The sequence below is a fragment of the Ambystoma mexicanum genome, chromosome 1q (genome assembly GCF_040938575.1).
Source record: "Ambystoma mexicanum isolate Mex_15411 chromosome 1q, UKY_AmexF1_1, whole genome shotgun sequence".
NCBI classification, from domain to species: Eukaryota; Metazoa; Chordata; class Amphibia; order Caudata; family Ambystomatidae; genus Ambystoma; species Ambystoma mexicanum.
Genome location: NC_090922.1, coordinates 1,277,179,027 through 1,277,205,429, shown reverse-complemented (window position 1 = coordinate 1,277,205,429; position 26,403 = coordinate 1,277,179,027). Strand labels below are relative to the sequence as shown.

At 47.9% G+C, this 26,403-nt stretch overlaps 1 protein-coding gene across 1 annotated transcript in view; it reads right to left on the bottom strand.

Annotated features, from left to right (window-relative positions):
- C8B (complement C8 beta chain) overlaps positions 1–26,403 on the bottom strand; it is a 457,407-nt gene that overhangs the window by 173,453 nt on the left and 257,551 nt on the right. Inside the window, exon 7 of the mRNA XM_069642105.1 lies at positions 24,142–24,382. Coding sequence (XP_069498206.1) covers positions 24,142–24,382 — 241 coding nt within the window. The remainder of the gene's footprint in view (positions 1–24,141; positions 24,383–26,403) is intronic.

Below are 26,403 nucleotides of genomic sequence, written 5' to 3'. Positions count from 1 at the left end.
GGGCTATTTGAATATCAGGTCATGCCCTTCGGACTTTGCAAATCCCCGGCCGCCTTTCAATATTTTATGAACGATGTCCTCAGAGAGCTCATAGATGTATGTGTTGTTGTTTACATTGACGACATCCTCGTTTATTCTTCATCGGAATCTGAACATCGGAAACACGTGAAAATGGTCCTCGAAAGATTGCGCCAACACAAACTTTTCGCTAAGTTGGAAAAATGTGTTTTCAACGTGACTGAAGTTGAATTCTTGGGTTTCATATTATCACCTGGCGGAGTGCGTATGGATTCAAAGAAGGTCGATGCAGTTCTCAAATGGCCATCACCATCCTCCGTAAAAGGTGTGCAAAGCATGTTAGGCTTCGCTAACTTTTACCGCAGGTTTATCCCCGAATTCTCTCGAATAGTCCAGCCCATCACTGCCTTGTTAAAGAAAAACAAACGTTTTGAATGGTCTACCGAGGCGGAACAAGCTTTCCAGGATTTGAAGACTAAATTTATCTCTGCACCAATCTTAAAACACCCTCGCCCCGAACTCCCCTACATCGTGGAAACTGATGCTTCAAGCCTTGCCATGGGGGCAGTTCTATCACAAAAGGACCTGGTAACCAATCAGTTGCATCCCGTGGCATTTTGGTCCCGCAAATTCTCGCCTCCTGAAATCAATTACACGATTACTGACAAGGAACTTCTGGCTATCAAGTCTGCCTTTAAGGCTTGGCGGCATTATCTGCTGGGGGCCCGACACACCGTTACTGTGATTACGGATCACCGAAACCTGCAATATTTGAAGACCGCAAAAGCCCAATCCTCTAGACAACTTTGTTGGGCATTATTCTTTGCCGAGTTTGACTTCATAATTACCTATCGACCTGGTACAAAGAACGGTAAAGCCGATGCCCTTTCTCGGATGGGAGTGGAAGAACACTTGGTCAACCCTAAACCTGTACCAATCATTCCCGAACAAAGAATTCTGGGTGTAATCGCCACAGAATCCATAGAGGAAGTTAAGGATAAAGCCAGGCAACTTGTAACTCCAGCAGACATACAGAATTGGCATCTGCAGGGAAAGGACTTTGCAGTAAAGGACAACTTATTGTATTTCCAAGAACGATTATACCTACCCAGCACAGATTTACAGAAAAAAGTAATCTCTTGTTATCACGACTCTTTAATGGAAGGTCATCCCGGTATAGCCAAGACCTCAGAAAAGATCAAGCGCTACTTCTGGTGGCCGTCTTGGAAAAAAGATATCAGAGACTTTATAATGTCCTGTGGAGTATGCGCCCAAAACAAGAGTCAAAAGGAAAGACCAGCAGGCCTCTTACGCCCTATTGACATCCCACCTCGCCCTTGGCATACGCTTTCTATGGACTTCATCACCGATCTACCTCCATGCTCCGGATACAATACGATTCTAGTAATCGTGGACTTATTCTCCAAGATGGCGCATTTCATTCCGCTCAAAGGCTTGCCAACAGCAGCAACTCTGGCCCGAGAATTTCTCGAAAACATCTTCCGACTGCACGGTTTTCCTTCGGTTCTAATTTCGGATCGAGGTAGTCAATTTATTTCTCATTTTTGGCAAAGTTGCTGTCGGTCGGCTCAAATTGATGTGAGACTATCGACCAGTCACCACCCTCAGACCGACGGACAAACCGAGAGGACCAATCAAACTCTGGAACAGTATTTACGCTGCATGCTGCAACAAACTGAAAAAACTTGGAAAGATATCCTTTGGATAGCCGAGTATGCCTACAATAACTCTGTCCATTCGGGAACTGGGAAAACCCCATTTTTTCTTTTGTACGGCAGTCACCCTCGAACCTCGGAGTTGGATCCCCTCCAAGATCTTGAAACACCAGCAGTAGACTACCTGCATTCTACAATCACCCAAGCCTTTAAGGAAGCTGTTTCTCACCTTCAAAGGGCTAAAGAACAATACAAGAAAGGAGCAGATCAACATCGGAAGGAAGCCCCTCACTATCAAGTAGGGGATCAAGTCTGGTTATCCACCAAATATCTATCTCTAAAAGGGCCACGCACATTCAACCCAAGATACCTTGGTCCCTATTCCATCACTACCATAGTAAACCCAGTAGCGGTCAAGTTGGACTTTCCCCCGCACATGAAGATACATCCGGTCTTCCACGTCTCTCTAAAAAAACCCGTGCAACCTCAAACCCGACTAACCAAATCTCCAAAACCTATCCTAGTGGATGGAGAACTCGAGTTTGAAGTCAAAAGCATTCTGGACTCCAAGATCTCCAAATCTAAACTATTCTACCTAATTGACTGGAAAGGCTACGGCCCCCAAGAGAGATCCTGGGAACCTGCTGAATATGTCCACGCTCCTCGCCTAATCAAAAGATTTCACCGAACATTTCCTGACAAGCCAAAACCCCCGGAGAAGCCCGGTTTGGGAGGGGCCTTGAGGGGGGGTACTGTCATGATCTCTGCTTCCAAAAGGCGCCAGTGGCACCAGGCTCATAAATATGCCCAGTCCCAGCGCTGGAAGCGCCGGGCTCATAATGCTTGGGTGGACTTACCTTCAGCAGACCATGCTGCTTACTTGCCTGCCAGTTGAGCCTCTGATCCTCTTCTGTTTGGAACTACTTTTCCTGTTGGGTGGGGCTGGAGCCACTCCCTAGATTCAGAACACTGGAACTCTTCTGGAAGGCAGGAACTCTTTTCTTACCAGGAACTCTTTTCTTACTTAGGCGTGGCTGTGGAAGGAGACACCTAAGCACTACAGGAGGCTATTTAAACCACACCCGGTGGATGAATCTTGCTTTGCGTTATTCTGCAACCTCTGCAGCAGAACGCTCATCGTGTCTTCTGCATCCGGTCCTGGGCCTAAGGAAAAAGGCTTACCATCCTGAATCCAGTCTTCAGCAACACCTATAAAGACAAGAAAGAACAGGTTAGCATTCCGGCATCTGAAAGGCAAAGGCTTACCATCCTGAATCCAGTCTTCAGCAACACCTATAAAGACAAGAAAGAACAGGTTAGCATTCCGGCATCTGAAAGGCAAAGGCTTACCTACTCTTCGTGCGCTCCGGAGGTCTTCACACTGCATTCCGGCATCTGAAAGACAAAACAAGGTGCGTTTAAAGACATTGGGGAACTTTAATACTCACGTGCCATTACTCCTTTCCACATCTAATCCAGTGGGTATTCCGGCACCCTGCAGCCGCTCCGAACTCGTACCTGCAAAATAAAAAGACAGAGCGCATAGTGAAGCAGGCAACAAGCGCTTACTTACGTGCTTCCAGGCGCTTCTATTCATCACACGGGCTCCATCTTCAACTCACTTCAGCCCGTCATCCGCCATCGCCGGAACCCTGCAAAACAAGAGACATCATTACTAAAGACTTTAAAGACATTTGAATGACTCGAAACTTACCGTTCGTGCAGTAAACGACGGACAGCAGTCCTCTGAAGTCAAGAGGCCTGCGCTACCTATCCAGTGAAGAAACTGGTTACAGCACCCTGCCCCGAGGCAGATGGAGAGCTCGGCATTCACTTACCTAAGGTGAGAGCGTTAACCTTTGGGGGTCTACGGGAGAGGAGAAGAGGAAAGAGATAGGGACACCCCAATAACCCCAGTTCATTAACCCCATATTTTCTATCTGCAGACATCTTACTCTACACGTCAGGCATACAGTGCACAGAGGTCCAGCCCAAAGAGCCAACCGGGTGCTGCACATCACCTTTGAAGATACGGTAGTCGCCCAGTCAAGACCGGCGCCTCTGCGAGAATCAGGTGAGCGTTACAGTGGGCAACTGGGTCCTGGGGCTGGGCTGTGGAGCGATGGAATCCCAGTCCGGAGTCTTCGGTTCCAGCAGGGGTGGTCACAGCAACAGCACCCCTGCCTGATGTGCAGGCAGCAAATGGCAGGGCACGTGGGCAGCAGGCAGTCAGGCAGCAGCAGATGGCAGGTGGGAGCGTGCTCGGGGCTCTGGGGGGCAGTAGTTTGGCCTTCTGGGCAGGAGCGTGGTCTTCCGTGTGCTTACGCGTGGCCAGCTTGATCCGGAGTGATTTGGCACGTGAAAATTCGGCACGTCAGCGTGTAATTCGCGTAAGCGCGTCTGCACGCATACGCAATTTCATTGGACAGAAGGCCCCTCAAGCGCAAGCGCCCCTGTGATGTGACGCGCACAGGCATGCATGGGCATTTCAGCGAGTGTGAAAAACTGCACGTCCGCATGTAATACGAGGAAAGGGCCCATGCGCGTAAGTGATGTGACGCGCGCGTGCGTTACCCTCAGCACAGGTTAAAGGTGAGCCCTACGTGCCTTTCGTGGAGACCGACGTGTGTTGCTGCTTCCTGTTGTTTCGCGCGCCATCACAACTTCACAGCTATCAAGGACGTATCTCTTCTTTTGGCGGGGGTATTGGCTACGCGTGTTTTTCTGCATCGCGCTAGTCAGACGGTGAGTCGCACACGCTCTTTTTCCCACTGCGGGTGCCCCTGTGTATCGCACCCATTTTCAATGTCATAGTAGCCTGCGTGTCCCACGCGTACGCGTTATTCGTGTTACTGGGTGCCACCGCGTACTGCGGGAGGTTGAATCCACGCACGTAGGCTGCAGGGTTGCGTGCACGGTTTTACTGCAGTTTTGGGGTGCCTGAGCATTGCGTGACCCGTCACCACATCACCGGGGTCACATACAGCCTTGCAGGTGCAGGGGGGCTGTTAACATCTTGCTTCCCACCCCCTTCACTCCAATTGCCCAGGTCAATTGTGGTGTACACCTCCCATTGGCACCACTCCATCTGTGCCAGCACTACTACATCAGTGCCATGGTTGGGAGGCCATCAAAGGTGAGGGGCGCCTCAGCTGGGCGTCCTCCTCGTGGGAGGCGTGGCCGGGGACGTGGCCGTGGTGACCAGGGAGTAGGGGGACACCAGGGTGTCCAGGGCGGCCACAGAGGTGGAAGAGGCAGGGGTGCGCCACTTGAGCACAACGTTGTGCCATGTGTCGGTGCAGTCATGCCACCACCCCCTGTGGTTCCGGGGGATGCAGCTCCTGCATCTGGCACTGGCACCTGTTTGACCCGGCAGTCCGTTCCATCGACTGCCGCGGGCCCAAGGGTAGTGGTAGCTGCAGGTGCAGCTGTGGACACCGCCACCCAGGCTCAGGGTCTGCCAGCGCAGGCTGCGTTGGCACTTGAAGAGCCCTTGGTAGATCTCCAACAGGCCAAGTTGGAAACCATAGGGGCAGGCCGGGCTACTCAGACCAAGACACGTTTCCCTGGGGCAGTCATGTCATCTGCTGCCCCGAACAGCCGGGTGTTGGCAAGTGCAGGAGCAGATGCACCCAACAGCACCCCGGTTGTGAGTCTGCCAACCAGGACCGTTGCGGTCAATGACCCTGCCACAGCTGATGTTGCTGCGCAGGGTCCATTAGTGGGCACCCAGCTGCCACTGACACAACTCAGGCCTTTGGTCATCCCTCCACCTGCCACTCCCTTGGCTCAATCCACCGAACCCACTGGACATACTGGTCAGGGCGGCATTAGCCAGCCAGGGTCTGGGCCACAGTCCAAGAGGAGGAAGGTTGCACCTGCAGCACAGGCTGGGACCCCACACACAGCCACGACCTCCTGCACGTCGAGGAAGAAGCCTTTCTGTAAGCAGGAACTGGACTTCCTCGTGGACTACGTGCGGGGCCACAGCCGTGACATGCTAGTGGGTGCCAATAGTCAGACTACGGCTGCCCAACGTGACACCCACTGGAAGCATGTTGCGGAACATGTCAGTTCATTCGGCCATGAGGTGCGCACGGCGCAAGAGTGCAAAAAGCGTTGGAATGACATCAAGCGCAGCACTAAGGCTAAGCGTGCCTCTAATTACAACTTGACTCTGGTGACTGGCGGTGGGCCTGCACCAGAGGAGGAAGAGCTCACTCCGCATGAGGCTCTCGTTGCGGAGTTCATACCACCTGAATTGGTCGAAAGAGTGGGAGAGATGCTGGACTTTGATGCGCAGTCCAGTGAGTGTTGATGCGTGTTTGTTGAGGACGTGTGTGTTTCACTTGTGGGATGTGTTGTGCATGATTGCTTCTACATGTGACGTGTACATGGTTCTGATGTGTAAGTAATGCAATGCTTCCGTCATGCATGTCTCCTCTGCCTACATGCGGGACTCCATGTAGGCATTCTCCCTTGCCCCTCCTCTGCCACTCTGCACCCCAGTTCCACCTTTGCACTGGTCTGCTTCAATCTTGCCAACGTGTACTTTCTTGTTCATGTGTCCTGTGTAGATGCTAACTTCCAGCGTAGAATCTGCCAGACATATGCCGTGTGGTACAGCCTTAGTACTCGATGCAGGGTATCTCACTTGTACTGTGCATGGGTCAGATGTCCCGCAGGGACATGAGTGCCCATTCATGCTCCATGTGTATTGCATGCATGCCCCTATGTGTCCTTGACTGGATGATCACTGTAATACAAGTCCTTGGTTACATACATTGCCTGCCATCTCATCAGCCTTCCCATGTCAACTGTGGCTCAGTCCTGCATTGCACACATGTTTAGGCTCTGACAATCTGTGTGGCTCACAGGCCTCAGCCTGTTCAATGGCCAATGACTCTGTCCAACTCTTGTTGTGTCTTCTTCACACGTGGGCGGCCTCCAGAGTTTTCATCATGTGTCCTGCCTACTGTCCCAGCATCATTTGCAGTGTTGTCACTTGAATCACATTAAGCTGTTGATGCCAGTCAACACTGCCTGTCAATACACAGGTGTATGGTCAGCCTTTTGATACCATGCTAGGCATCCCTGCTTTGGTACTGGGGTGGAGGGGTGCTTGGCTTCTAGATATGGTACACATTGAATGCACAATGCACGTGATGTCTGAATTTGACATTGCACTGCCTTCACATTTCCTGGCACACACCATTGAGTCCTTGTACATGTAGACAGTGAGTGGCGTACACATTTTCTGCACTGCATAGACCCACTTCCATGGAAACTGCCACCTTTCAACAGGCCCGCCTGCTATTCAAAGTTGACCCAGCATGCATGCCAGGTTATATGTTGTGTGTCACATGTCTGCCGGATGTGTTTGCTGTCGGTGTGTGTGTGTGTTGTGTGCTTCTGACATGTGTAGTGACATTTTTTCTCTCTATTTTTCAGGTGATGACGCAATGGAGGCAGAGGATGGTGTTGTCATGCCAGACACAGGGTTGGTAACACCACATCAACCCCGCACTAATGGGGGTCGTGGGGTGGTAGGCCATGAAAACCCCCAAGTGCTGCAGTCCATCTTGTCTCCGGCTGCCTATGAGTCCAGCCTTGATGACGACTCTGACGTCCATGTTGAGTTGGATGAGCATCAAGTCCATGTTTCAGGGGTGAGTGATTCTGATGTGGACACTCCTCTGTCTGCGTCCCCTGCACTGAGGGATCAGACAGTCTTGGTTCCTCCGCCCGTGGTGGATCGGGACGCAGGGTCACCCTCCACACCAGTCACTGATGTGCCTGGGGCATCACGTTGACGGGGGCATGTAATTGTGCAGCCGTGGGCGGTGCCAACACAGCGAGGACCCCTGGTCCTGGGGTCCCGCAGGGGTCAAGCCCGGCAACGAGGTCGCCGTGCGCAACCGAAGTATACTGAGTGGGAACAAGAGATGACTGCCAATTCCGAACGGCAGGGGGCAGCAATGGAGAACATTGCTGAGAGCATGGAGCGTGAGGCCCGATCTGTGCTCCCCCTGCTAAGCAGGTGCTTCTCCAGCAGCAGGCGGCACGGTCCACGGCCCGCTCGCTCAGGCTGGGCATGGCGGCCTCAGACAGGGCACGCCAGGCTGAAATGTCATCTCTGCGTCATGCAATTGCTGCTCACGCAGAGGCACACATGGATGCCCTGAGGGAGGAGTATGCTTCCCTCAGATCCACTCTGGGTGTCCTTATGATGTCCCAGAGGCAGCAGGCAGAGGAGAGGTTTGCACAGCTTGAGCGTACCATCTCGGCTGAGCTACAGGCTTGCCGGGAGGTGCAGCGGTTGTCCAGCCAGGCCTTGCAGGAGGAACTCCGTTTTACACATGCTACCTTGCAAGAGGAAGCACTTGTATCACGTACATGTGGCTCTTTACTTCTGGAGTGGCTGGCTTTCTTGTTCAGGACCCTTAAAAAAAAAAGAAGAAAATCAGTGCCACAAGTTTAACACTTTCAGCACTGACCCTAAATAAGAAATATTAGGAATACCAAATAATGTGTCTTTCTGGAATTCTATACAATAATTGCTAGACTCATTAAAGGTTTATTTCAGACACACTTCAGGGGGTGAGTCACTGATTTAATCTGTTCTTAAACGACTCAACTCAGCCTTTCATCCTTCTGAGGTTGATAAATGGGTACCAACACAGGTTGGGTGATATTGTATGTATATTTCTTCTATGTAAAGCATTTAAGCGTAAGTGCTATATAATAACACATCATCATTTGGTTATGGACCTCTGCTTGCATTCACAGTAATTTGGTAATATGGGCCTATACACACTGGTCTTAAAGATACATGTGGCGATCCCTTCTTGTATGAAATGTACATCACATTATAGTGATATCGTAACCATATTTTTTGTAGTGTACAATGCTATGTGATAGCACTTCCTGTTTTGTCAACCGGTGAAAGGTCGCTTTCCATCGCATCCCGCGATATAATTTCAGGGTGGGGTTAAATAACATCCCTTTCTGTGATGTCACAGGGGTCAAGGGTCATGTGATGTCACTTCTGATACCCCTGGCATTTTGGTGAAATGACGTCCCTGCTACTGTGCCACGTCCTCCTTTACAGGATGAGCCAGACTCGGACGACCAACTATCTCCCACATAGGTCGGGCTGTGCAGGCGTTGAGCCCATGGAGGTTTTTTTTTTGGCTCAGCATCATCGCATGTGGATGTTGAGCAGCACCCTGTACCTCCCCCCTCCTGGGTGCCTCCCCTCGCCCCCGGGTCGTATGTGGCCATTTTTGATTTTTCTTTTAGTTTAGTTAGTTAAGTTTGTGTTTGATAGTTAGTTTAATTAGGTAATGTAGGTTTTCCATTGTTAGTGTAATTAGTTAATAGTTGATTTAGTTTAAAATTGCTAGTCTATTGTGCTTTCATGTGACGGTGCGGTGCTTTGTGGCTTTTGAAGGCATCCACTGTCTGTTCCAGCTGGGCCCTTCAGGCTTGTCTTGTGTATGTGTTTGCTGCTTGGGGTCCTTGACTCACATATGCCACTCCTGCCTCCCTTATCCATGGGCTCGCAAGGATGGTTTGGTGTTACAGAATTTTACACAAGGGCTTTGGACTGTCATATCTGTGGCATATCTGGTGCTGTGTGACATGTGTTGACACCCCTAGTGGGGATGATTTTGGAGTTATTGTCCACTGTTCAGCTTTTGCTAGATGGGGTGTGTCATGATTAATGTGTACATTAATTGCTATGCATTGTGTAGTATGTTTCATATCTTTACTGTACACGTGCTTGGTGCAATTCATGCTGTAGATAGTGTTCCACACTTTGGATGTGAAAGATGGACTGATGGTGTGATTTGTTATGTGGCTCTCTGACATGGTCAATTAATGAGATGCCTGATGAGACACACATAGGTGACTTTGAAGCATTAATCATGTGTTTCATGCCCTTTCTGCAGGGGGATGAGTCTCCAGAGCACCTTTGCCAGCAGACATGGCCCATTGGACGACGGAATTCTGGACACGTTTGTTGGTGCCCACATGCACATGTGTGCACAAGCAGAGGCACAGGGATTGCAGACCCACATCCTAGAACTGCTGACATGTTCCAAAGAACTCTAGGCAAGGTGAGCAGCACAGGGCGGCCACAACACAGCAAAGCTTGCACCAGGCGAGTTGCATATGCAGGCTTAGTCACAGCACTGAGGGTAAGCTTGGACGAATATTGGTGTTGAAGCACACAATGCAGCTCAGATGTGTTGGTGGACTGATGGCTGTTGATTGTAAGGTTGTCTGGGACACATGCAGGGGCAGTGGCACATATCCTCCGGTACACCAAGGTCCATTGAGGCACTTGTATCAACCATGTAGCCTTCTGAGACATGGAAAGGGGCAGCTCACAGGGACATACAGCAAGGGACATACTCGGGTGCAGTGCATGTCTTTTCCATGTACTTTATGATAAATGCACTGCCAACTTTGATTCGGTCATGGTGGTACGCAACTTGCTCAGAAGTCATGGCTTGCTATATGGGTCTGTCTGCTTACCCAGGGAACATTGCATGTTGTGTGAATTGTGACACATTGGTGTTCCATTTGCCACGCACCCACCGGCGGCTGACTTACTGCATTGACTGTGTATGACCCGTCTCAGGGGTGATGTTATATATGGGTACGAAGCATCTACACCAGATTGTCTGTTTGTAGAGTAGTTTGTTGCTATGGGGCATGTTTGGTGCTGTGTTTTTGTGTAATTGGCACATACAGGTTGTTGACTGTGGCTCTCTTTGCAGCATTGCAGTGCTCCTGTAACTGGACCTGAGAGTGTGCAGGCAGGAGGCCAGCACTCAACACCAGAGCTAAGTGTCTTGTTGTTTTTCTTTCAAACTGCTCTGCATAGGCTTGCTGGGGTGTGGTTCAATTTGGTATGTTTTTTCCCCCTAATCACCCGTAATCCTATGCAATTTTGAACCCTGTACCCTCTACCCGGTGTTCCTGATTCCCGTACCTATCCAAGCAACGTTCCCTGACCCTCTTTCCCCGCTGGGGTTGCGAATGCCTGTGTAAGCCCCGAACTTGCAGGCACCAAAACCCTAGAGGGGGTGGTTGGTTCGTACCACTCCGAGCCTGGACTACAGAAGGCCATGACAATGATGTCCAAGTTTTTTTGGATTGTGTATGTGTTCATGCAGGTAGTACATTTTCGTGCATTCCCTAGTTTCATGTGTCATTCCCCCTCCCCTCTCCTGCCACTCATTCCAGTCATCCAGTGTGTCAACACCTGTCCCGACTGCATACCGCTGAACCTCCTTCCCCACCAAGGTCTCAGGGGCCTGTGTGAGTTTGACCTTGCAGGCACCCGGGACATGGTGGGGGTGGTTGTTTCGTGACACTCCCGCGCCTGTACAGGGGACCTGTGACAGTACACATCCGTTCATGGTGCATCATCCTATGTCATGTACCACACATGTTTCACATCCTGTTGTGACATTGTTTTACTGTGCTACCTCGGTTGTTGCATCATTCTGGTAGTACTTGGCCTTTGTGAGGTACTGCTACGTCAAGTCATCTACTGGAGGGTGTTGTGGTTCGTTTTTCGGGCTTGGATTTTGTGATTTTGGATATGGGTGTGGATTATGAGGGTGCAGGCACCTTTTTACACACAAGGTGGGAGATGGTGACGAAGGGTAAAGGTGATCCTGTGGCCGGATGGAATTGAGTTTTGAAGGCTCCATGACCCAGGTGCAGTTGTTCAGTGGGTCATGGTCATTTGTGAGGGAGGGGGGGTTGTTGTTGATAGTTGCCTTGCCCTGCAGTGTGATGGGAACTCTGACATTGTAATGGTGGTATCCTATGTACATGATGTGTTCTGCTGATCAATGCCTGTTCATGTGTTGTGTTTACCTTTCAGGTGCGAGGGGATAGTTGTGGTTTGACATGCTGGGGTGTACACATGGTGAATGTTCACATGTGATGTGTAGAGAACACTAATGGTCACTTGAGTGCACATGCATATGTGGAGTGCATGTCCTTGCAGAACCACACACTTGCACTCTGATGCACTACATGTACTCCCACCCTTGCATATCCACGTGTACACTGTTTGCCTTCTGGTGCCCACTGTGTCCCTGCAGCACATGTTCTGTGACCGATTATGGATCCTGTACATGCTTAATTTGCTGTTTGATGTGGTCTGTCACTTAGATGTGATGCTCAGGGTGTGCCTCACACACAATGGCTGTTCACTGTGCTGTGCGCTGAGCAGTGTGTTGCAGGAGTAGGACACAGCACACATGAGCTGCAGTGTTGATTTTGCAATGCACAATGTGCATGTAGACATGCATTCATTGTTATGTTACGTCTACAACTCTTGTAATGCATTTGGAAATGACTTATTTTGGGTGGGAGATTTTGTTGGTCTGTCATTTCATCTGATTCCGGGTCAGGCATCATTGTCTGATGCCACTGTAGATTTAGGACATGGCAATGTGTACCTTATCGTTACTGTGTTGATGTATGGGTATTGCTTGCCATGTCATGTTGTGGTTTGGGAGGGTTTGAGTGACATGACAGTGATGGCCATGGCCTGTTTTGCAGGTGTTGTGATGCACACCTTGCATGTCAGGGTCATCCGCTTCTCAGAGCAACTAGCTGGGGGTAGATCTCTCTCCGCGGCAGGGCCCTCCCTCTGGAACAGCCTTCCTGCCTCACTTGAACTTGAGGGGAACCATCTCCAGTTCTGGAAGCACCTCAAGACCTTCCTCTTTGCTTCTGCTTTCTCTCTGCCTCTCCCTTGCGGAATTCTTAACTGGAACTGCACTGGAGCTCGGTCCCTGGCCCAGCCACTCTCCACTTGCACTGCCTCCCTGGCAACCCCTGCACTGCGGTACTGTCTCTCTATCCCTAGAGCCCACCCTTCCCAGCACTTGTCTGCACTTACCTTTGCAGTTGCCACCAGCCGACCTATGTATTTGTTTTTTGGTCTACTTCCCCTGTACTGCACCCCCCCCCTTCCCCTTGCACTTTTCCCTTCCCGTTACCCCTGCACTTGCACAATCTAAATGACACCTGGCCTAGTAGTACCGTTGTCTGTCTTCCCTTGTTCCCCCCTCCCTGCCTAATCGCACCTTGAAATACTTGTGTATAGGCCATATCATGTCATATGTCATATGTGTGCCTTTTGGTCACACGGGATAGCTTGTGTTTAAGTAGCTAGGGATGCAGACGATGTGGCACTTCCATGGCAACTATCTCTGGGTGGTAGGGTTGTGACAGTTGACTGTCTCTTTGTCATCATCGATTGTCACCTGGTATGTGCCAGGCCTGTGTGCACTCCGCAGGGGTGGGAGTTTAGGTGAAAAATGTGGCCACAAGCTGGGTCCGGGCTTCCTCGCCACGTGCCCTGTCCCCTCCCATGGGCAGCGCCTGTGCCTGTGGTTGGGGATGTGGGGGCACCTCCATGTCCACCGGGACGCCCTGCCGTGTTGCAACATTGTGCAGGACACATGCTGCCACAATGATCCTGCACACTACTGATGGTGCATAGAGTAGTTGCCCACCAGAGCGGTCAAGGGAGCGGAAACGTGACTTGAGCACTCCGAATGTGCGCTCCACTATGGCCCGGGTTGCAATATGGGCGGCGTTGTATCTTACCTGGGTGGTGTGGTGGGGTTCCGGATTGGCGTCATCATATGGTTTCTCAGAGGGTAGGCACTGTCCCCTGGGGAGGTGATAATAGTTGAGATTATTAGGGTTTGGGTATTTGTCTGTGTGTGACTTGCATGCATGTGCAAGGGCATTTGTACTGACCTAGGGCCATGTGTCGCCATGCTGACCAGCTTCCAGGGCCCGGCTCAGGGCAGACATTCTGTATATGAAACTGTCAGGGGTGGAGCCAGGGTAGTTTGCATAGACAGAGGTGATGATTCCCTTTGCATCGCATACCACCTGTACATTGATGGAATGCCAGTGCTTGCGGTTTCGGTAGATGTGCTCAGTGGCCCTAGGTGGACGTAGGGCCACATGGGTGCAATCTATGGCACCGAGCACTTTGGGGAAGTGTGCCACCTTGAAAAAATCCAGGACAACGGCCTGCCTTTCTGCGGGTGTTCTGGGCATGTATATGTGCCTGCGGACTGAGGGGCGCGCTGTCATGATTGCCAGTACCTGGTGTAGGCAGCGTGACTGCGTGGCCTGTGAGACCCCCCCCGCTATGGCAGTAGTCCGCTGAAATGACCCAGTGGCCAAGAAATGCAGGACATTGAGCAGCTTCTCCTAGGGGCTCAATGCTTGGGAGCAAAGGGTGGGGGATGTAAGGTCATCTTCCCACTCCCTGACCAGGTCTAGGACGATATGGGGTGGAAACCTATACCTGCCATAGACCTGGTCGTCAGGCATCCCAAAAAGGCTTGTCCGTGGTGCGAAAATGCGTGCCCTGGCTATTCTCCTCCTCCTGCGGTGTCCCACGATCAGTGCTGCGACAAATGGGGCATTCATCGTAGCTGTATATACCCGTTTGTTGTTTGCGCGCACTTTTATACTGTGCGCGGGGACGCTTCCGCCTGCCTTCGTGTGGCGGACACGTTGACGCTTGTGCGCGTCTTTTGCCGTGCGCAGGTTTCCCGTATTCGGATCCATGAATAAGGGTTGTTCGCATGCGTGTGGGCGTTCCGTGTAGTTCCCTGCAGTACTTCCCCAGTTACACCTTGTTTTTCACGCGTTGTTCCCCATTCCGCGTGTTATGCCCACTGTTCCGCCCACTTTGGTTGTGTGCGCCGCGCTATGTGCGCTTTTGCTGTGCGCGTGGCGCACGCCGTGTATGCCTGCGTGCGCCATGGCTGGATTGGGCGCACGGACAGCGGGAAACACGTGCAGCGTCTTCCTTGAAATCGCACGCGTGCACGTGCGCTGCGTTTCTCACACTTGCGCTCCCTTGCGCCTGCTTGCGCATGGATTTTCGGGGCACGTTTGTTCCATGAATCGGCCCCTAAGAGTAAGAGAAGTATTTTTGGAGGAGGGTGTGAGCAAGAGAAATAAGAGAGGGAGTAAGAATTTCAAATAAATGCCTGGTAAGTATTCGTAAAATGTAACTGTGACATATCATCATGGGAGACACTCCCATTATTCATTTGTGTAAAGCATTATCCTAGTACAAGGACAAAATAATTAAGTACCATACCCAATGGGTGAAACACATTGCGGGCAAGGTGCTTATGCCCTGGGCACAGGAAGGCACTCACACAAAGTCAACACTGCAACACATGACAACATATTTATATGCTGCACAATAAAGGGAAACAGTTGCTAAATCGACTAGACATTCTCGAACTGTGGAAAGTGTACAGAGAGGAGACAGAGGAACCTCCGTATGAGAATGGATTCTTAATCAGCATGATGGGGGGGTATACATCACCCACGGCTCCTCCCCGTCCTCCCCAGAGCAGCGATTCATCTACCGAAGTGCAGGGATTATACCCTCTACAAGAATTAAAAGCAGTGGCAGGATACAATAACCATGTATATGTGGCCTCACGTCTAGCACTGAAGATGTTATAAATAAGGAGAAAACAAATAAGCAGTGATGAATATAACAAATAATGGGTATCAGGTAATATTATCCCCATATATATGATCGCCGTATATAATATCGCCGGGAAAAGGTTGTGGTGATTTTATATGGGTGACCATATATATAGGGACAGGGGCAGCAAAAAAAAAGTTTAAATAAAAAAGGGCTTGGGGGTTGCAGGGGTGTCCCCCGCATGTTCCATGCAATAATGTCACACAAAAAACGGCCATTTTTAGGCAATATTTTTGCATGCCGATATTTTTGAGGGGACATTATTACATGGAACCAAATAATGTGAGTTGCAGGCAAGGTTGACAGAGGTTGAGGAGAAGGTTCAGAAACAGAGAGACCGGCAGGGCATTACGGAGGATGATGATAGCCCCAAATGAATGGGTAGGAGGACAAATAATGCTCAAATTAGATGCAAAGTGTATGGAAATGGAGTCGGAGAAAGGGTATGGTGGCTATGGAAAGGGACATCAGAGAAAGGCAGGGAAAAAAGAAGAAGAGATAAAGGAAAAGGAAGAAAGAGAACGGAAAAGAAAAATGAGAGAAAGGGAAAAGAAGTATGAAGAAGAAAAAGAGAGAGAGAGAAAAAACAATAGATAAAAGGAGAGACAATGGGAAGAGGAAAAAGAAAGATAAAAACAGAGATGCAGAAAGGGAAAAGGAAATGAAAAAAGGAGGAAAAAAGGGAGTAGAGATAGAATTAGAGATAGAAAGAATAAAAGCAAAACGACATAGGGAACTAGATGAGATCATCATTGGACATATGCTCCTGGATAGAGAGGAGAGACAAGAACTGAGAGAAAGAGAAAGGAGTTCAGAAAGACTCAGCAAGGAAGTGGACAAGATACTTAAAAAGCATACGCTTCCAGGTGAGGGAGAGTTAGAAGCCATGTAAAGAAGGTTTAGTAATTTGTAGAGAAAAAGAAGGGATGGGCAAGTAGTATAAAAGGGAACAGAGGAGGTTCTCCACAAGACAGGTGTTAAGAAAGATTTCCATTTATGAGTAATTTTACCTCCAGTTGTGAACCCCCCCCAACGTGTTGCTTTTGTCTGACCATCCTATCCTGATTTTTACCAGTGGAGCCCAGCCTTATGCTGTACTCCACTGGGCTTTTGCTCTTTTTGTTATGGGGAAACTGACATGCCCTTAGGACTGTCAGTACGGGGAGACTTTGTTTGCCTTAGTCTTTCACTTGGTTGCTATTCTTTAGTAACATGTTATCAGTGTTCAAAGTACTTAACAGTACAGTGCACGGGGTCCCTTTTTCATTTTTAAGGCCCTAGACACCCTCAAGGATTTTTGTTGAATGTACAAGTGTGCCCTGCACAGAGCTGGTTGCAGCTTTTACTTTTTACATATTTCCAACTCTTTTCTATTGTCCAAACCACATTTACTGCATTTGGCCCACGACAGTGGCCAGTCCTTGAAATGGCCATGCACAAGGTCTTTTATTCAGTCCTTTGACAATCTAGTCACTTTGCCTTCCCCAGGTCAGCAGACCCCGGAAATTCCTTATTTGGTCATACAGACCCCTGTGCAAACGAAAGCTTTTGCTGGTTTCTTCTTGCCTTGTGTGCGTGCCTCCAGGATGTGGGCTGGAGCTGTCTAATTCCAAATGCACATCCTGGGTGCCAGGATGCATGCTGTGCTGGGATGTTTGAGACCATCAAGGTCAGTGATTGGTCCATTTCTGGGATTGCTGAATATGAGCAGATCTCTTACTGGTTTCTCTTTGTTTTGGTGCAAAGGAGATTTTGGATAAGAGAAGGCACCTTACACCCATTCCAGGTCAATCTTCTGAGTTCACACCGAACTTAGTAAAGGAGCCAAGTATCCTGAAATGAAGAAGCAGATTTGTGGAACCGCTGGTGACCTGCTGGAAGGTTTGGAACCCTGACCCTGCTGTTGTACCGCCGGACCCCAGTTTTCTATTGAACCTAGATGGCCTGCAAGGGTGCTTCAACCCATTGGAATAGTGGGACCAATTATTCTTGGCACGCCGGCTTAACCTGTAAGCAAGCCTTTTTTCAGAAGTGTTCCTGGACATCCCAGTGAAATTACCAGCTTGTACGGGAGCTTTGCCCTGGAACTGCCGCTGTGTTGAGTTTTAACTTGAGTCTTTATAGATTGTAAGCTCTGGATATAAGGCACTATCCTAACGAGTTTTGTACAACTAGCATTCATAGGTCTGCAAATAGGAGTGTATGCATGAACCTGAACATACGTGGTCATTGTGTTCCCTAGCCATGGTGACGATGTTCATGGGTGCCTTGCTGCTGTGCCTCCCTGTGCTCTCAGACTTGCTGTATTGGAACTGGCCTTATCCCTTCACCAGGAGCGTAGAAATCGCCACTGTCCCGCCACAGAATCGATTCCGGAACGCAGCCCCTGACAGGTGCAGAGCCGCGCAACTGCAGGATTCAAACCTGTCACCGATCTGAACTGGACTTGTGAAGTTTGGTTTGGAGTGCGCAGAGGGTCGGTAAGTACTTGCATCCCTTACTGGTGGCCCCTGGTGCATCCATAGACTTTTGCGCATGAGTGTCCCCGAGGGCCACTCTTCTGTGCTACTGAGCTATTCCCAATTCTTGAATCATGCTCTTCCCTCTTGGGGAGACCCTCCTCAAAAATTGGAAACTTATTCTTCACTGCCACACCCACTTTCCTAAGTAGCTACAGCTCCTTGAAGAGACCCCATTTTGAACTTAACCGCACAATTGTGTGCACTAGCACTGAATGTACTTTTTAGCTCAAGGCTCCACTCATTTTAGGGATTGACTGCCTCTTAGCTAGGGTTTGAATTGTGAAGAACTGCCTAAACGATATTCGCACTGTATGACCCCTTTCCTTGCAGGTTTTGGATCGATACAGTATAATATCCCCTTAGGCCACAATGTATATGCATTTTTAATATATACACCTGACTGAGAGTAATTTGTGGTGTCCTTTATTGTGAGTGCTCATTGTGGGCTTTCAATCACCCTCACCCCTCCTGAGACCTAGTCTTGACTGCCGCCAACGCTACCTTGATTGGTCTGGCTTGTTCAGAAGGTTACCCTGTTCTAAGAAACTAGGCTTGCCTTATGAACCTCTGTAAACCGGGTCAGAGTTCAGAACTAAATCTTAACAACAGGGAAAGGAACCTAATACAAGAGGTGATGAGTAGATGAAAGGGATGATACTATGTTTATAGTTGAGGAAGAGGCTTCACAAACAATTTGGGCCTCATTACGACCCAGGCGGTAAGGGGTTTACGGCGCCGTAAACAGCGCCGACCCTTACCGCCTGAGTACGAGGTCCCTTAGCGCCATGGCGAATTTAACACCTGCTTTTAGCAGGTGTTAAAATCCATGGCGCTAAGGGACCATGGAGTTAATTACGCCACCGTAATTTACGGTGGCGTAATTAACGCCTTCCCCACTCCCATTATGCCCTATGGGGCAAAAATGGGAATGGGGAAGGGTAAATGGGGATTGGGGACTTACCGCCCCGCCAAGGTCGGAATGGGGCTGTAAGTCCGCCAACCACCATGGCGTAAACGTAGTTTACGCCATGGTGGTAAAGTCACGGCCCAGGCGGTAACTTACCGCCTGGGTCGTGATGAGGCCCAAAGCATGGTTAGATTTGGAGGAACCAGAAAGGAGAAGGCCAGAACCCATTGACTATCCCAGATGCCCAAAAATATAATCAAGCAGCTTAGAAGAAGGATCCCCGTAAAGAATAGGTTTATAAATGTGGTGGGGTGAAAGAAGATTAACATGACAGATACTGTTATAAAGATGAAGGGTGCAACTGCTCTTGGACAAGGGGCAGGAATTACACAGTACCATTTACTAGAGAAAGGAGGAGGACAGCTGCAATATGTTCCTTGGCCACAAATGGACAGAACAATTTATTTTGTAACCTGCCATCATTGACCTCAGGAGCGGTTAACTGGATGTTTAAATTCAAATGAATGACAGTGGGAATGACTTTAGTGGTTGACATAAAAAGCTTGCTCGCTGCCATATTAGGAGAGTGGGTATATGACATTTGGAAACTGTCCGGCTATCCTGGAGTGACAGCCCAGTCCATCAATGGTGATGGAGCACCTTTCAATAATTGTTCAGCTGACATATGGAGAGTACTTAGGGTGCACTACCAAGATTCTTCAGATATCATTTCAATTATGACATGTAAGATATGTGTTGATGAGGATGCAGCTACATATATTCAAGCGATTCAGGAAAAGTGGTGGCTAGAAATGAGAGAACCATATGACAAAAACATAACTATTTTTTTAGCACATATTATGACAGGGGTGGCCTGCCTGATCCAGTGCCTGATCCAGTGCAGAGACAATTGAAAATGATTGTGGGATGGAAGCAAAGCCATGGGTAAAGATTCAACTGACCACTGTTGGTTAAAACAAGAGAAAGATAGAAAGAACATTGAGGACATAAAGATTGAATAAGCAAAATTAGTAGAGAGTTTATTTTCAAAGTTCTCAGTGGATGAGGCAGTATTGACAAGTGGAGGAAAAGGATTTTCTACACAAGGAGCACCACAGGTAAAACAAGCAGTTAACAAAATTATGCAGAAAGGTGCAGAAAGGGAAGAATATAATTATTTCCCTCAAGGAAGTGCGCCCAGAGGTAGAGCCTTCTGTTCATACCAGTGTTTTACAAAGGACTGGCCCGCCTTCAAATTATCATTGGTCTGAGCCATCAGGAGGGCCTTCCTTTTTCTTCATCCAAGTACATAGTCCACCACATTTGTAGTTACAGGATGAGTGGGGATTTCCCGTCCTTCCTTGACTAAAGGGTTGCCACAAATATGTTGAAAGGGTCTGAATCCAATCCTTTCTTGTAGCACCTCTCTGTAAGCAAACAGTAAGCATGGCATTAAGAGATCCCACTTTCTCTTCTTGGGTTTCTCAAGAGCCCCCATCATGCTTTTGAGAGTTCTGTTAAATCTCTCAACTAAGCCATTTGTCTGTGGACCATATGTTGATGAAACATATTGGAGACACCAGACTCCTTCCACATGACTTGCATGTACATGGACATAATGTTACTGTCGCCATCTAACACAACCTCTTTAGGGAAGTCAACCGTAGTAAATATGAAAAGTAATGATATAGCAACTATCTTGGCAGTCACTGTCTTCAGTGGGATTCCCTAAGGATATCTGGTTGCATGATCAACTACTACCAAGATACACCTGTGGCCTGACGATGTTGGAAGGTCAAGGAGACCAACCACATTCAAGCCTATCCTCTAAAGGGGGTAATCACTACTGATCTAAGTATGAAGCTTTGCACCAGTTTTACCTAATGTCTAGCAAGTGGCACAACTCCTACTATGGCTTTCTACCTGGACTCCCATCTTAGACAAGTAGAAATACATGGAGTGTCTCTCCTTAGTCTTCTTAACTCCAACATGGCCTGCAAGGTGGACCTCATGTACCAATTGTAAGAGGAAGGGTCTCACTTCAAGGGGAACCACACATCTCCTATAGTCTCCTTCAACTGACTTTGTTAGTTCACTGTACAGGAGCCCACCTTCCCAAAAGTTTATGTGTTTCCCAGGAGTTGCACCTAAAGCTTGTAACAGGCCTTTCTCCTGAGGCCTTCCAAAGATGGACACTTACGTTGACACTTACTGAACTCTTCCCTACATGGACCTCCTTCTGCATGGAAACTCTGCAGTTCAAGGTGGTCATTGGGGGCTGAGCACTTCAGACAGTCCCTCTTCCTCGTCAGGTTCAGGGGCTTGGCCAACAGCCTACACCTCAGTGGTAGGTGAGTGAGTGGGAATATTCTCTTTCCCTCTTTTCTGCTCTTGACTCATTTTGCCTTGGGTTTCCCCTTTGGCTTAGGCTGGGCCTTGGACATGGCTAAGGCAGTCTTGGTATGAGACCTAACTTGTGCAGGGTAATTGTGCTGTGTCACCTACAAGACCTAAGTCTCTGGGATAATTTCTCAACAGAGGTATTTCAGGGACTTGCCTCTGAATAATTACAGATATCCTTACTACTCCACCATTCACATCTAGAGATACAGGCATAGCTGGAAACGTGAGGGGGTCATCAGCCAGCTTAATGGGCACCAGCGGAGATTTTGCTAGCTCCCGCTGGGTTTACCAAAGTGGAATCCACTATAGTTCTGCTGGCCTCAGTGTTCCTAATGGCAGAGGTTTCTACACTAACTGCCAGTACTCAATCCTTAAAATAATGCTTAGTATTATCAGGTATGGCTGCATAAGCATCAGTAAATCTAATTTCCCAGGATCCCACGGAAACTAAAACTACTTCGGATCTTATACAACAGGATAAGGAATCTGAATAGAAGGATGCCTCTGTGAGTACTTCTTCCTCATCATGAGAGAGTGGACTCCCAAGGTCGTACCCTTACATCTGGGGTCCCCCTTCACATGGCCACTTGCTTCACAAGCCATATAAGATTTGCTAGGTCTGTTTACATAGGGATGCTTAGAGTAACCACTGCTGTGCTTGGGATAGTTAGTCCCACTACTGTTTTCAGCTCCCTGTCACTTACCCTTGTTAACCATGGTTTGGCCCTATTGGAGGAGGCTTTAATACATGACCCACCCTCTTTCTCTGTCTGCTTCTTCCCCTCCTCCTGCTTACTAGAAGCAGGAGTGTCCTTATGGTACACTGTATGTGACACCACAAATCCGCAGCAATGGCTACATTTTTGGGATCCATTTCCTTGGATTCAGCCAAACGGTGTTTATACTCAGGGGAGCAGGAAGCAAAAATGTGCTCAAGCATGACCTAACTGACCGCGACCTCAAAGGTGGTTACCTTGAAGCCCTCCACCTGACCAATCAGGTTCTTCAACAAATCAGTTACATAGGATACATAGGTATTACTTTCTTTTGTCTTGTACTCTCGAAATTGTTTCATGTATTGGCCAGGAGTCTTTCCAAACTTGAAGATGAGAGCTTCCTCTAACTTTAAGTCTTTTCTGTCAGCTTCAGGTATATCCATAATAGAAATTCAGCAATTCAGTAGTCTGATATGATATGATATTTTATTTCTATCGCGCTCATACACAAGTGTTTGAGGTTGCTGAGCAACCATGCAATTCTATCAGTTTTAACCACTTCTTGCACCTCACAAGCATCTTCAAAAGTTGTCAGCCAATCAATAATGTCATATTTCTCATCATACACACTGAGCAGATCTTTAGGAAACCTAGGATAACAAGAGGGCCCAAAACCAGTTTGTCTAGTCACGATATTCTCCATAGCTGTACTCCAAAGGAAGACTGCTTACTCTTTGAAAGAACCCATAATGAAGCATGGGGTCCCTAGATTTCGATTTATAGCGGGCTACATCCGGTCATGATTTTGCATGAACAACTGTGCCCGCTTATGAAGATGCAAAATTAGACATCATCATCATCATGTGAGTTTCTCTCATTCAAAATTTGGAATTTAATTGACATTATTTTAGTATTCAAATATTTCAGTTTGATCATATAACATTTTCTCACATAATGTAATTATTTAATGTTTGACTACAGAGAGTCAATAAACATAACACGATCAACAAATAAAAGAGCAAGTCAACAAAATTAAAGAAGCACGTTGAATCACAAAGGGAGCAGTAACATAATTTGCCTAGTGATAGTTTGAAGCTCTAGATCATGAAATGTACCTTGAAGGACAATGTAAGATGACTCATATACGCACTGGCCTTACACATACTAGATAGAACACAAAATGAGAAAGATGTTCCCAGTCACAATTCGACAGCACAACATATGCAAATGTGCACAGACCTTTTAAAAACTCCCACAATCCTAGGGGTCTCAACCGTGTGGGACACGTATTATCTTTGTTATTGGTTTTTGACATGATTCAAGAAGCAGCTCTATTTTGTAAACAAAGATATAACTGTTGAGAGACCAATTAATCCTGGGAAAACCATAGGCTGCGAGGTTCCTTAAATTTTCCTGCATCATACAAGAAATTGATTGGAATTGGGTAGGATGCAGAAAATGCATGAATGCCTTTTTATGTATGTTTTTCCAGATCCACCATCATTAGAATTAGATCCAGTGTAATGATGTATTTCTTTCCTCACCCTGCTCTGTCTTGCCTTATGGGGTTTATCCACTTAAGGCAAAACCCAACTCTGCAAACCCACCATCGCTGACTACAGGCTGCCACCTCCTCAGCTGCCTGTTGCCACTACTGGGCAAATAATCCTCTTTTGATTGCACATGTGGGCCAGCATGCATGATGGGGCAATCAGGAGGGGTCATGGCAAGTGCAGTGAGGGTGGTGAGGTGGCACTGGTTGGCAGGTAAGGTGATTGAGGTGGCAGTTTGTTTGGGACCTGTGAGTGGGAAAAGTAACATGCGGGAAGGGACGTGTGGGGGAGCCCCTATTTTATGAGGATGGAAGCTTATTCAGGACTGAATCAGTAAAGGAGCTTCAATGAAGGGGCATGGGCGAGGTAGTCGGTGGGTGGGATCCAGTAGGATTGGCTTGGTAGGAGTATACATCGTGGAAATGGGAGCCCGCTGAGCCACAACGATGTGTCTCAAGATTTGGAACGTCACCAGAATACCAGAAAACATGATGGCTTTGTCTAAATACATTTAAATAACTACAAACAGAAGATTAACAAAATAATGGCATTGTGGTCTGGGACTCCTTTTCAATGTTCCCCTTTTTCAATAGATATGAACATTGTTGTTACTCATATAGCCATTGCATAGTATAAGTATACTTTCAATTAGCACGAAGAAATACCAGGTTAAAAAAATATATATATTTGTGTCGAAACATGCAATAGAACAATCTATTACTACTGAGGGACGTCGCACACATGGTTAAACATGATAAACAAGTTCATACCTGAATTCTGCATAGATTTCTTGTTGATAATCAAAGTGTATTCATAGGTTCCTCCTAGAGTGGCTTCAGTGATGTAATGAGTGCCATAATCTCGGAACAGTTCACGATATTCGCCATAGCTGTACTCCAAAGGAAGACTGTTTACTCTTTGAAAGAACTCATAATGAAGCATGAGGTCCCTAGATTTCAATGTATAGCGGGCCACTTCCAGTCGCGATTTTGCGTGAACAAACGTGCTTGCCTGTGAAGAGGCGAGATTAGACATCATTAGCATGTGAGTTTCTCTCATTCAAAATGTGGATTTGTTTGACACATTTACTGCACATACACATTTACGGATTCAAATATTTCAGTTTGATCATATAACATTGGCTGACATTACATGTGTGCTTAATGCTTGACTATACATGGTCAATGCGTACCCTACCTGCACTATCTTGCACTTGCTGTTCTGCACTTAACCCTGCACTGCCACCTGCTGGCCGCACTTCTGTTTCCTGATGTTTACATCCTTTGTCTTGCACTTGCTCAACCTCCCCTACCCATGGCACTTCCCCCTTTCCTCTCCCCTGCACTTGCGCAATTTCAATGTCACTGGGCCTAGTAAAATCGTTGTCTTGTCCCCCCTTGTTTCCCCTCCCTTGCCTTGTCGCACTTTGAAACACTTGTGTGTGGGCGCGCTATAAATAACATATGTCATATGAATAAACATACCACGATAAACAAATAGAACTATAAATCAACACAATTGAAGAAGCATGTTATATCACATTGGTTAAAGGGTGCAGTAACATAACTGGTTTAATGATCATTTGAAGCTTTCCAGATCGTGAAATTCACCTTGTAGGACAATACAAGTTCATTCCTATACGCATAGGTTTTAAACATGCTAGGTAGACAACACATGGGAAAGCTGTTCCAAGTCAAAATTCCATAGCGGAACATATGCATATGTGTACATCTTATGAAAACTCCCACAAACCAAGGGGTCTCAACCGTGTGGGACATGTATAGTCTTTGTTATTGGTTTTGACATAATTCAAGAGGCTTATTAGTAGAGTCCATATACATGACCACCAGTCGTATAAGGAGGGAGTTCTTTTTGACTTAAAAAGAACAGTCATTGCAATGTTTGTAACTAATAGCATAGCTCTCCACATAGGCCTCACAAACTGGTGAACCTGGGTGTGCTTTCTCTCAATCAGTCCTAGGTGACAAGTGGCAGCCTCCAACAGTAAAGCAGAATTAGTCATTAGATTCAGCTAGTGACCCAACTTCTTTCCAGTAGCGCGTCCGTTTGAGGCTGTGCCACCAGATGTGCATATATGTACCTGCACCCCCACATCTATGCCAACACAGGCCACACCTCCTGGCACCAGTTTGTTCCATCTTGTCTGGGTTAAGGTAACCCCAAGAAGAACCTTTTTCTGTGTACTGAACACTGGGGTTGGCCTTCCACAACCTTCTCCATACACTGCTCTCTTGTTCTCGGGAAACACTGCCTTTTTGGCAAGCTGGAATATAGGATGCTAGGCCCTCATTAAGGTTGGAACTCATGCAGGTGTACAAACAAGAGTCCAGACCAGAGGAATCATCAGGGGAGAAGATCATTCTCTTAAATGCTGTTAGTGTTTTGGTAGCAGCTGTTTTGTTGTGTGCCTGTTGTGCTCAATGTCTCAGTTGCCAGTAGTGGAAGCGTTCTCTTTCATGTTGTCCAAACGTCTACTTGCATGATTCGAAGGATCTGATTTACCCCTGTTTGAACATATGACAGATATTCACAACAGGCAGCTCTCCATTTACAGAATGTTATTCTGTCCTAGGCTGTACGTACACTTGTGATAAATCAATGGGCACAATTGGGGATTGGTAAAAGTACAAGCCTCGTCTAATTATCCCATATTTGCAAAGTCGTTTTGGTTTTTTTGATTTGATTTGATTTATATCGCGCACAATGGACCCTGAGGCTTAGGGGCCGATTCATAGAATTCAGCGCACAAGTGGCGCACGCGGCTGGCGCACAGTGTGCGCGTGCGGATCCCTGCGCCAGCCGCGTGCGCTAAAATCCATTTCCGCGCACAGCGTATTCATGGATTCCAGCCACCAAAACCAGCCGTGGCGCACAGTTGCGCAGCGACCCTGCAGCAGCGCCAGTTACGCCTCCAAGAACGCCTCTCGCGCAGGGAAAAGCCATCAAAATCCCCAACCCAGCGCAAAGGGCAGCAGCAAACGCAGAGCTGGGAGCGTGTATTCCAGGGGTGT